The following is a 12,238-nucleotide window of genomic DNA, read 5'->3' as shown; positions in this document are numbered from 1 at the left end:
ATTCTCCGCTGGTGGGCCCATGGTAAATAAGGGTAAGTGTCAGTGTGGACATACAGATATAGTTCCTCTCCCATATTTCTCATGTCAGACTCTGAACACAGCTTCCAAGTACAATCACTGGACTGTGTTTACAGCTGGTGGCCAATAGAGGGAGACATAATCCATTTATAATTTATTGTATCTGTCATGGTCTCCCAGTCCTCCTGGTCAACCAACACGTTCTTTTTCCTTACGAGTGTAATGAACTCGATACTTTACTTTCTGTTTCTTTCCTGTACGCACTGCTGCAGTTTCATCTAAGAAGCAACCTGGCTCTATTAAAGGTCATGAAAATTCATTCAGAATTAGCAACACTGATGATGGTAATTATTAAAAAGTATTGGTACTGGTATCAGTATCAGCGATATAGGCCTGGTCTTTACTTGGTATTAGATTGATACCAAGTCTTGCAGTATTGCACACGACTAATAAGTAGTGATATTAAATTCATTAAACTGATATAATTTCAGCACCATGGACAGCACACAAGGATTTCACTGCATGAGCTGTGCTCTCTAACACGTGACTGTTTGTAGTGGTGGACAAATTTAGCTGCATGCACACATAGCTCTCTCTGTGATAGGTTAATAATTTTAATTAACAAATATATGTATATTGATTATTGGCTGAAAGTGATTAAAATTTTTAATATTGTGACACAGTGGGTCCGCACTCTGGAAGGGAGGGGAACATCCGAAGAGGCATACGCCTGCTGAATGGCCTCCACAACCCTGTGGGACAATCGAGACTTAGACAAGGGTCTGACCAGAATTCCATAGTGGAAGCTCACAAACGGCTGGTCTGACTTCCTGAACGGCCGGATAAGCAAGAAGTTCTGTGCCAAAGCTCAGAGATGGCACAGGGCAACCTGGCTCCCAGCTGCCTCCTTGTGCAGGTCCCCTGTGAGGAATATTCATAACTCAACTGACTTGGACAGGTGAAATTCAGATGGGGTCGTCAGCAGCAACCCAGAGTAAGGCCGGAGGATAACCCCTGTGTCACCTTCATCATTGCCTTTGGACCGACAGAGTGTGCAGCTCACAAAGAATCATGTTAACTGTGGTCTGGTGGGGGTCCAGCTGGTGGGCCGCACACCAGGAGGCAAACAGCCCCCGAAGGAAGCAGTAGGCAGTCCTGGTGGATGGCACACAAAACTCCTGCAGCATTCTCACTTTTAGATCAGGCCAGGCATGGAGCCTCTCCCTCTAAGGGTACAGGCTGTCACCCTGAGCCCTACTGGGAAAAGATGGAACAGTGACCCCCTCACCTGGGACAAGAGGTCCCTCAGAACAGGGAGCTCCGGGGGTGTCCTGGCCATGAGTGGCATGATAGCTGAAAACTAGCATGTGTGGCCAAAGAGGGGTCACCAGGATCAACTCCTCGGTCTGGACCTGGTGAAGTAATAACTGGAGGAGTGGTATGGAGGGAAGGCATAGAGAAGAGCCTGTGGTGAGGAGTGCACCAAGTTGTCTGCAGGTAGAAGAACAGATGGCAATGTGTCGATTCTCTGGGGGAAAAAAACTTCTGCCCCTCTGAAGCGACTCCAGATCTGGTGGACCACCTCTGGATGGAGTCTCCACTCCTCTTGGATCGGGCTCCCCCTCAACATATTGTAATGTCCACTGTCACGTTCTATGGTCCTGGCACATAAACTGCTTTCAGTGAGTAGAACAGGGTGAGCCCACTGCCACAGTCTGGTAGCTATCATGCAGAGGAGGGGAGACCCTCGGCCCCCTTACCTGTTGATGTAGGCTACTGTGACCGTGCTTTCTGTCTTGATGATAACATGGTACCCTAACAGTCACGACAGAAACTGCTTGAGTGCCAGGATGACAGCTTGCAGCTCCAGCATATTTATGTCAGAGACGCCCAATGACTGATATAACAGCTGTAGACTGTAGAGCCCTCAGCCTCAGGAGCTGACCCCACGAGTGAAGCCCAAATGGGTCTAGGCACACCCCGAAGGTCTGCTGTCAATTCAGGGTGAGGGACATGGAGGCTCTGTTGGACTCCACAGTCATGCCCAGAAATTATGTGATGTGGGAAGGCTGCACATGACATGAGCAGAGCTACATGGCTGCAAAACTGTCCTTTAGTGCAGCAGAAGGATACGGCCCGATGCAGTGGGAGAAACTCTCACTCACTGGGTTAACAGCCAGTCAGCCACAGAGAGGACCCACTAGCCACGTGAACACACTGACAGAGGTGTTCTGACTTTCATGCATGTTTCTCACCCAGCATGCTGGTGCTCTTGGCTTCTTGGTCTTATAGGGTGCAGATACTCTCTCAGCACAATTTACCACACTGCTGGGTGTTATATACACTAGTGTATTCAGCTTTGCTGTAATGTTTTGATTCTGGGTCTCATCATGATGCACTTTGCTGGTGTTTGTGATTATTGATTATTGAAGATTAAAGGCACAACTTCACAAATCTGAATACAAACACACACACAAAGAAGAAAAAAGGAGGGTGATGATGTTTCAGATTAATATTAATTGACAGATGCCTCAGCGTGTAGACAAGACTACATATGACATGTGAGTCTAGTGTAGTAGTCTAGTCTAGTCTCTATAAATGGCGGCGCGTGTAGACGCAGCGACCTCACGCTCTCCCGAAAATGCGATGTTTTGTTCGTCAAGTAAATGTCTTTCTGCAAGTGTTTCTCGCCAGTCCACGTCGGAATATGTGTACAGTCGTCAGGCTCTCTTACACATTCGGAGAAGCAAGATTTGCCAAGTTTTGAACACTAACGTTGAGATGCTAAGGGAGATAGGACTTCTGCGACAGCCTGCTAGCTGGCCTAGCAACTCACCGGACTCGCCTGCTAACCCTCCCCGGGCAAGGAGGCGTCGAAAGCGGTGCGCTAGGACAAGGAAGCGGGGCAAGCGCGGAGGTGTCCGAGTCAGGCTTGAGGCTAAGCCAACTCGCCCAGCCATACCATCGATCCTCTTAGCCAACGTACGATCTCTGGACAATAAAATGGACAACATACGACTTCTGAGATCAGCGAATCGCAAAGTAAGTGACTGTTGTGTGCTAGTTTTCACTGAGACATGGCTTAATGACAACATTCCGGACTCGGCCATACAACTGGAGCAGCTAGCATGCTACAGAGCCGACAGGGCTCTCGTAGACGGAGGTAAGACCCGAGGTGGCGGGGTCTGTGTTTACATCCGTGACGAGTGGTGTCGGGATGCCACTGTAGTACGCAAACACTGCTCATCACTGGCGGAGTTCATGATCGTGAAGTGTCGCCCTTTCTATTTGCCCAGGGAGGTAAGTTCGATCTTGTTGGTCGCTACCTATATACCTCCATCTAGCAACAACAGCGATAGAAATGCGGCGCTGAACGAACTGTATCAGGCCATCAGTGAGCAACAAACAGCACACCCAGACGGTTTCATCATCCTCGCAGGAGACTTTAATCATGCTGATCTTAAAACTGTTCTCCCAAAGTTTCATCAGCATGTACATTTTCCAACAAGGGGAGACAACATATTGGACTTGGTCTACACACAGGAAAAAGGAGCATACAAAGCCATCCCCCTCCCCCACATCGGCACCTCTGATCACCTCACTGTTATGCTAATGCCAGCATACAGACAGAGAGTGAAGGTCATCAAACCTGTTATGAAAGAGGTAAGAGTGTGGCCACAGGAGGCCACCTCTGCTCTTCAAGACTGCTTTGGGTCAACTGATTGGGACATATTCAAGGAAGCAGCCACCTACAATAACATCATAGACATCGAGGAGTACACAGACACGGTGAGCTCATACATCACCAAATGCATTGATGATGTAACACAGGTGAAAAGTATCACAACTCGAGCCAACCAGAAGCCATGGCTAACAGGAGATGTCCACAGGCTGCTGAAGGCCAGAGACAAGGCCTTCAGAGCTGGGGATGAAATAGGCCTGAGAACAGCGAGAGCCAACCTGTCCCGTGGCATCAGGAAAGCGAAACAGGACTACACACACAAGATAACCTCCCACTTCAATGATAGCAAGGATGCAAGAAGCCTATGGCAAGGCATCCAGGCTATTACAGACTACAAGCCTGTAGCGCGTAGCTGTGAGAGCGACACCACTCTGCTCAACAACCTGAACAGCTTCTTTGCACGATTTGAAGCACAGAACAACACACGCCCACAGAAAACACCACCACCTCCACACGACCAGCCTCTGTGCCTGTCTGCTGCCAGCGTGAAGAGGACACTCATCACCATCAACGCCCGGAAAGCAGCGGGTCCAGATAACATCCCTGGTAGTGTGCTGAAAGACTGCGCAGAGGAGCTGAAGAATGTCTTCACAGACATCTTTAACACCTCCCTGAGGCAAGCCACTGTCCCATCAAGACTGCCACCATCATACCTGTGCCAAAGAAACCATCCCCAGCCTGTTTCAATGACTACCGCCCCGTGGCACTGACACCCATTATTATGAAGTGCTTTGAACGACTAGTCATGTCACACATCAAATCCACCCTACCTCCCACCCTGGACCCACACCAGTTCGCATACAGAGCGAAACGATCCACAGAGGATGCAATCTGCTCTGCCCTCCACCCAGCCCTAACTCATCTGGACAAGAAAGACTCATATGTGAGAATGCTGTTCATAGACTTTAGCTCAGCATTCAACACCATAATACCACAACAACTCATCTGTAAACTGGACAGACTGGGCCTCAGCACCTCCCTCTGCAACTGGCTGCTGGATTTCCTCAGCCAGAGGCCTCAAGCGGTGCGTGTGGGCAACAAGGTCTCAAACAGCATCACCCTGAGCACGGGGGCTCCACAAGGCTGTGTGCTCAGTCCTCTGCTCTTCACCCTGTTGACACATGACTGCACACCAACCTACAGCTCCAACCACCTTGTGAAGTTTGCGGACGACACAACGCTGGTGGGGCTCATCACCAAGGGCGATGAGACCCACTACAGGAAAGAGGTTGAGCTCCTGACCACGTGGTGCAGAGACAACAACCTCCTGCTAAATGTCAGTAAGACCAAGGAGATTATTGTCAACTTCCAGAGAGGCCACACCTGTCACCCCCCATTGACCATCGACGGCGCTGCGGTGGAGAGGGTGAGCAGCACCAAGTTCCTGGGGGTGCACATCAGTGAGGACCTCTCTTGGACCACCAACACAGCATCACTGGCCAAGAAAGCACAACAGCGCCTCTACTTCCTGCGCAAACTCAAGCGGGCAAGTGCTCCACCACCCATCCTGACTACATTCTACAGAGGCACTATTGAAAGTATCCTCTCCAGCTGCATCACTGTGTGGGGCGGTAGCTGCACTGACTATAACAGAAAAGCTCTACAACGCATTGTGAGAACAGCTGAGAGGATAGTTGGTGTACCACTCCCCTCCCTGCAAGACATTTACACCACTCGCCTCACCCGCAAAGCCATCACAATTGTCAACGATGCAACCCACCCCGCGCACTGTCTGTTCAGCCTCCTGCCCTCTGGAAAGAGATACAGAAGTCTCCGCTCCCGCACTACCAGGCTCACCAACAGCTTCATCCACCAGGCTGTGAGACTGCTGAACTCTCTTCCCTCCCGGCTCCCAGCCAGCAGAATCACCAGATTGGCAGAAGTATAGTAGACAGATTGGACTCTACCCCCCCACACTCTCCAACAAGGAAACACTCTCTGAACCAAGAACTGAAAACATTCCTGACTTGCATTGCAATTGCACACACCTGCTGCTATATATATATTTTTTAGTATTCTTTTAGCACTATTTATATTATTATATTACTATTTATTATCTTATTGTTAGGGCTGTTTTTGTTTTTGTTGTGCATCTGCACCTTATTGTTGTCAATGCCTACGCATGGGACAGTGTGAAATGTAATTTCAATTCCTTTGTATGGCAAGTACATTTGAAGAAATTGACAAATAAAAGTATTCTATTCTATTCTATTCTATTCTATTCTATTCTATTCTAGTGGTTCCGGTCACCCTTTAATTCTTTTCTGACCCCCCTTCTCTGAGCAGACTGTGATGACTGCATGTGTGTAAAAGACTGTTGTAGGTTTATTTTTATCTGCTGAAAATCAGACACCACAAAATTTCTGTCTGGGCCTCCAAGAAAAGAGGAAATGCAGCCTGTGGTTTCAGCCTGAAGTCTAACGTTCATCTTCTTTAATCTCAACACAGCACAGTGGAAATGTGCAGGTATGACAATGTGTGAAAACAGGTTAAAAGTAGCTTTATTGTGGTGATGACACATGCTGGACTAAAGGATAAATAAAGCATGTGGGCATCAAGAGAAACGGTGAAAAGCTTGTTTCTCACGCTCATGTCTTTAAGAGTCTCTGCATGGACGTGCTGTAAATGTTCATTTATCTCTGAGATAAATAAAATCATCCATCACTCTCTCTGTCCACAACATCATATACAGACATGTTTTTCTTCTTACTGCAACTTCCAAACAGGCCAGTTCCTCACAGTATAACACAAAACTCCAAAGTATAATCACTGCTTTGTAACCAGCAGAGGAGCCAGTAAATCATCTATACCTACTGATACTAATGTGTCTGTTTGGCTGCTGTTACAGAAATGGTTCCTACACCTGTGATGATGACGTCAGTGTTTGACTCCAAACTGTCTGCTGGACTCTGCAGTATCACAGAGACTTGCTGTCTTCAAGCCTCATAACATATTGATATGTACTGAAACTTTTGCACTTATGTTAACATATAAACTGCAAATAACATAAAAACATGAAGTAACATCTTAATGTATTTTACCTTTCCCACAGAAAAGTGGAGGGAAAGAGAAACACACCTGCTGTTAAACAATCTAAAACACTTCGATATCGACATGTTTGTGAGTGTGTGTAGATGATACTGCAACAAACCTTAATCAAAGGTTATCTTTGTAAGAAAGTGTTTGACAGAATAAGGATAGATGCTGTGTTTGCAGGCTTTAACTATTACTAATATTATAGACTGTATATTGAGAATGAGAAGTGAGAAACTGAGGTACACCTTATGCTCATATGGAGGGGATTAGCCAATCACAAAGTTACCACACCTTAAAGCATTCACTCCTGTGTTGTCCTTTTGGACTCTAATGTGGGCGGAGCCTATAGTAGCTTTCATAGTGTGAAAGATGAGGTCCAACTAGACAGGTTATGGAGAGACAGACAACCATTCATGTTCACATTCACACCTGCAGGCAATCACCTGAATCACCAGTTAACATAATAATATATGACTTTGGAGAGAACCCAGACAGGTGGAGGGAGAAGATGCAAACTTCACACAAACAGCCCAGCTGGTGGATTCTAACAGGAAACTTTCTTCCTGTGAGGCAACAGTATGAACCACAGTCATTCAGCTCATGGTGGTCTAAGAAGTTTGGAAGGAAAGTGACTAAACTTCTTTACATTTCTGGAAGACGTGTCACCTCTCATCTAAGAGGCTCTTTGACTTCTAAAAATAAAACAGTAAAGAGTCTCAGGTATTTTAACCTCAGTGAGGGTTTTACTTTAAGTGGGTCAAAGACCCACAATTAATCATGACATCACATGGGCCAAGCTGTGAAAAAAGGTGTGGGTCATTATAGACCTATAAGTTTTTGGACTTAAAAAACACATTCATGAATCAAACCTAATCAGTGCTCTGTGTTTGGCTTATTTAGTGATTCAAAAATACAAAAGAGTGGCAGCACAAATAAAAGTTTACAGTTTGACTGTTGTTTTAGGTTCAGTGCTGCCATCTTGGATTGCTAACTCACAGTCTGTGTGTCTGCTCAGACTTTCCAAGCAGTAAATGTGAGTTTAGTTCCACAAAAAAACTTTTCGACTGGTAACTCAGAATTTCCAACTTCTGTCTTATTCAAAAATTATCACCAGAGATTTGGGGTAAGAACACTGTGAGACCTTTCCTCCCCCCATCATGTGACCTACTGAGGTCACCTGAGGAAAGCACCATGGAGGGGTTGTGGCACAAGGAAGGGATCTCAAAACTACATTGTAGGTGACTGACAGCTGATGCCATAAGGCTCCACCTCTGGTCATCCACAGTGGACATAGATGTACTTTTTCACTCCTCTTTCAAACCGTCAGTATTTTCTGTTCAAAATGTGAACACTGGCACCTTTAAATGAGTGATATTTGATATGATATTGGAAGTAGATGAAACCAAATAAATATTTGGAGATCATTGTCTGTGCATAATCCTGGAGAGTGAGTGAGTGTGGTGGCCAGAAACTGAGAACAACACATTTTGGGAAAACAGCATTCATGTATCGCACAATAAATGTCTGTGGATGTTCAGAAACATTTGCTGATAAGATGACTCGAGATAAAATATTTCAGCTTTATGATGACCACACAGGACACTGCACAAATCACATAAAAGAATAAAAATAAATAATAATAAAACATGACTATGGCCTGGTAAATATGTCACCTGACCTGAAACAACAGAAGGTAAGAAGCAAACACAAGAAGCAAGCCTGCATGTTTGCAGTGGACAGGAAATGTGAACACGTCACACAACTGCTGTGGTCAAAGCTACAGGAGCTGTTTGAGGTTTGTATAAAAGGAAAGGAAGCACAGAGAGGCCACAGTCAGAAGAAACACTCTGGTCTTATCTGTATTAAATGCAGCTTCTCTTTTTATTATTGATGTAAAGTCAAAGTGTTTGAGATCAGCTGAGGATCAGAGTGCAGCAGGGCTGGATGTGAGGATGGGGCACTCTTTGCTCTGCATGACGGGGTTATTGTGTAAGTACATTTGTGACATTGTTTGAATGGCACTGATTAATGAAAGTGTTTCTCATGTGTGAGAATTAGAGTGTATCACTGGTTTGAAGTGTTTATGTGAGAGTTTGAACAAAGCATATTTGTGATGTTTATGATAGTTACAGACAAATGTTGGCTGGTTCCTTGGTTCAGTTTAGTCTGGAGTATCGTGTTGGATACATCGCTGCTTGTTGCACTTGACTCATTGTTGTGTACAAGTTCATATATTCATGTTTTTTTAAACTTGTTACTAGATTATAGTTAATTTGCATAGAAATATTTTGATGAGCAGTAACTGTGTCATGTGAAAATTAATCTTTAAAAAATTACTTTAGTTGATCTTGATTTTGATTTTCTGTCAGTTTGACCCTGATGATGTTTAATCTTTACTTTAGTGCTCGGTTCTCTCTTCTACATTAATGCTGAAGGTGAGAAATGGTTCTTTGTTTTCTTCACATTGATATAATATGTATAATTTTAATCTGATATTTTATATTTCATGCACCATTTTAAATCACATTCTGTTTCTCTGTTTGTGCATCGTTTTATTTAAGATACTAAATGGGTTTATAAACAGTGAGTGAGTTAAATCCTGCAGGTCTGTGCAGTCACTCTGTGGTTTTACTCAGAATATTAATTAACTGCTTTAATTTGTTTCATAAAAACACATCTTATTATTTTCAAGTCCAAATGTCACCAGGATGCAGTAAATCTTTTGACTCTTAACAGCAGCAATAAAAATCAGTTCAGCTTCAAAATGACTTTATGCTTCCATCAATCTCTAACTTGATGTGTTTATGTGAACAGTTCCCAATAAGCCCACCGTGATCCTCGAACCATCCTGGCCTCAGATATACAGCAGTGAGACAGTCGCTGTCAGATGTGGAGGAAGTCAGTCGCTGTTTGTATGGACAGAAGCCACATTAATCAGACCTCGAACATCTGAATACAGAATCAGCAGAGCTACTGAGTCTGACAGTGGAGGATACAGCTGCTGCACCATGACTCTTTCAGTCTGCAGTGACATCATCACACTGACTGTATCATGTAAGTTGGACACATTTCATTGAGTCATATTGTTCTTTGTTTTAGTTTAGTAACAAAATCAGAGAAAATCGTAAAAAACATTAAACACAGATGTGATGATCTCAGTTTCTTCAGTACCTGCACATGTGTAGTTTCCACCACTGCAGCTCAGAATTATGACACAATTATTTTGTTTTTATAATTTATTTGAAGTTGTTGAACAAACATGATCAATAAATACAGAATGAGCAGAGCTGCTGTCTGACGATGGAAATACAGATGCTGAAAAAAGAAAAGGCTGATCATCAACAGAGAAGAGTTCTGTTATCACATCACAGCCCTGGTTGGGGTCGGGGATAGCATACAGTATGAAAAACATCTGTGTGAATTATGAATGATAAATGCTGCTGACTGTGCACTGGTTATGCAACTTTATGCATATATATTTATGTGATCATGATCCTTAAAACAAACATTTAAATAAAAAACAGATTAACAAAAAATCTGATAATAAGAGCGACCACAATCAACTGGCCTCAGATCAGCTAACAGTGTATAGTTCACCTGTCTCTGCATTTAGGAGTACAGTTTGGTGGCAGAGCATAAAAACAGTCTCACCTGATTCTTGATTCACTCTGATAAAGTTTTCATCATGTTATATACATCCAGTGTTAGCTCCTGGCTCTCTAGCTGGCTAACAGTTAGCTGAGATACCTGTGCTGTCCTCATGTGTGCTGCTGCCAGTTGTTGATTCTCATCAAATTTGCTTTGAAGACACTTTTTTTTTCTTGTGCTGTTTGTGCCTGTTTGCATCAAGTGTGATGATCACACTGAGATCAGGGACCGACCTACCTGAGAAACCTGAGATCTATTATTGAACTCCATCCATCTTCTTAACCCATCATCCAGGGTCGTGACCTATTAAGCACTTACTGAATTAAAAAAATACATAAATTGTAAATTAATAAAAATAAATTGATTTTTTTAAAATTACTATTGAGCTTTTATGTTGAAATCTTTATTTGTTATATAGCAAAGTTTTTCCTGAAGCAACTGACAGTCTGATGTTTGTCTTTCCTGTAACATCAACAGCAAGTAAACCCAGAGCCACACTGAGAGCACAAAGTTCAGTCATACCAGCAGGGGGCAGTGTGACACTGAGCTGCTCTGTGGAGGGCTCTGCTGGCTGGAAGTTTGACTGGTTCAGACGTGATTCAGAGTTTTCTGGAGCTCAGAAAATAGGAGCTGGAACATCAGAGCACACGATCAGTATTTCAGAAGGAGGCATCTATTACTGCAGAGGAGGGAGAGGAGATCCAGTTTTCTCCACAGAGGACAGTGCTGCAGTTACAATTCAGAAACAAGGTGAGGGTGAAATTTTGTTGTGAAATAAAACGAAACATCATGATTAAACTGAAGTAACAATTAATTTATGATTTTTTTCAGTTTAATATTTGTGTTTATTTGTTTGTTAGGGAAAGTTTGGGCTGCTGTGAAACTGCAGCACAGCTGGTCTCAGATATTCACTGGTGAGACAATCACTCTCAGATGTGAGATTCAGGGAGGTGAAGGAAAGGTGTGGAAATATGAATGGACAGCACCCAACACAAACAGCCCTCCAACATCCAGTGAATACAGGATCAGCAGAGTTTCAGTGTCCCACAGTGGAGACTACAGATGTCGGGGTAGCAGTGACTATCTCTTAACAGGATGGAGTGATGCCTTCAGACTGACAGTTTCATGTGAGTTGGACCATGATTCATGCTGACATTTAATGTTTTCATGTTTACATCTGTCTTAACAGGAAAACTCCAACAATGATCCAGCTGTCTGCAGGCAGCTCAGGACAACAGTTTTTCTCACTGTGCAAACAGAAAGGAGAGACACCATGGAGGCTCTTAAAATATCAGCAGTTTAAAGAGGAATGTACAGAGATGACAGTTTGATAAGAGGATGATAAATCAGTGAAATCTTTAGTCTGTTAAACAGTCTAATGTGTCACATGCAGGGAAACTAATTAATTTTTGTGTTTGTAGATAAATTACTCTGTGAATGTTTAAAGTGTGATTATTTCTGTAAGAAATGTATTCATGTTGATGATTTAATTTGTTTAATGGTTTTGTTTCTTCAACAGCAAGTAAACCCAGAGCCACACTGACAGTACAAAGTTCAGTCATACCAGCAGGGGGCAGTGTGACACTGAGCTGCTCTGTGGAGGGCTCTGCTGGCTGGAAGTTTGACTGGTTCAGACGTGCTTCAGTCTCTTCTAAAGCTCAGCTCATGAGAGGAAATGAAGCAAACAGTGTCTCACAAGGAGGTCTGTACCACTGCAGAGGAGGGAGAGGAGATCCAGTTTACTACACAGAGGACAGCAGTGACGTCACAGTTGTGGAAACTTGTGAGTTTTAA

At 43.8% G+C, this 12,238-nt stretch overlaps 2 protein-coding genes across 2 annotated transcripts in view; both read left to right on the top strand.

The window, feature by feature from the left end:
* LOC146636228 (basement membrane-specific heparan sulfate proteoglycan core protein-like) overlaps positions 1 to 1,382 on the top strand; it is a 43,058-nt gene extending 41,676 nt beyond the window's left edge. The window contains exons 20-22 of the mRNA XM_085350306.1: positions 702 to 838; positions 1,068 to 1,163; positions 1,218 to 1,382. Coding sequence (XP_085206432.1) covers positions 702 to 838; positions 1,068 to 1,163; positions 1,218 to 1,382 — 398 coding nt within the window. The remainder of the gene's footprint in view (positions 1 to 701; positions 839 to 1,067; positions 1,164 to 1,217) is intronic.
* A 7,366-nt stretch (positions 1,383 to 8,748) lies between these two features.
* LOC146636227 (putative high affinity immunoglobulin gamma Fc receptor IC) lies at positions 8,749 to 12,238 on the top strand. Its single transcript, XM_085350305.1, has 5 exons — positions 8,749 to 8,785; positions 9,199 to 9,231; positions 10,922 to 11,194; positions 11,311 to 11,571; positions 11,964 to 12,238. The coding sequence occupies exons 1-5, from the start codon at positions 8,749 to 8,751 to the stop codon at positions 12,236 to 12,238; spliced, it is 879 nt and encodes a 292-aa protein (XP_085206431.1).

Source organism: Diplotaxodon limnothrissa, linkage group LG3 (assembly GCF_057381915.1).
Source record: "Diplotaxodon limnothrissa isolate DT_005_m linkage group LG3, D_limnothrissa_male_GT1.1, whole genome shotgun sequence".
Taxonomy (NCBI): Eukaryota; Metazoa; Chordata; class Actinopteri; order Cichliformes; family Cichlidae; genus Diplotaxodon; species Diplotaxodon limnothrissa.
Note: the sequence above shows the minus strand (reverse complement) of the source record. Positions and strands in the feature narration are given on the sequence as shown.

Excerpts from the sequence above, each read along its gene's own strand:
- LOC146636227 (XM_085350305.1), top strand. The coding sequence starts at position 8,749 with ATGGGGCACTCTTTGCTCTGCATGACGGGGTTATTGT. Across the intron at positions 8,786-9,198 it reads CTGCATGACGGGGTTATTGT|TGCTCGGTTCTCTCTTCTAC; the intron begins GTAAGTACATTT and ends TCTTTACTTTAG. Across the intron at positions 11,195-11,310 it reads AGTTACAATTCAGAAACAAG|TTTGGGCTGCTGTGAAACTG; the intron begins GTGAGGGTGAAA and ends TGTTAGGGAAAG.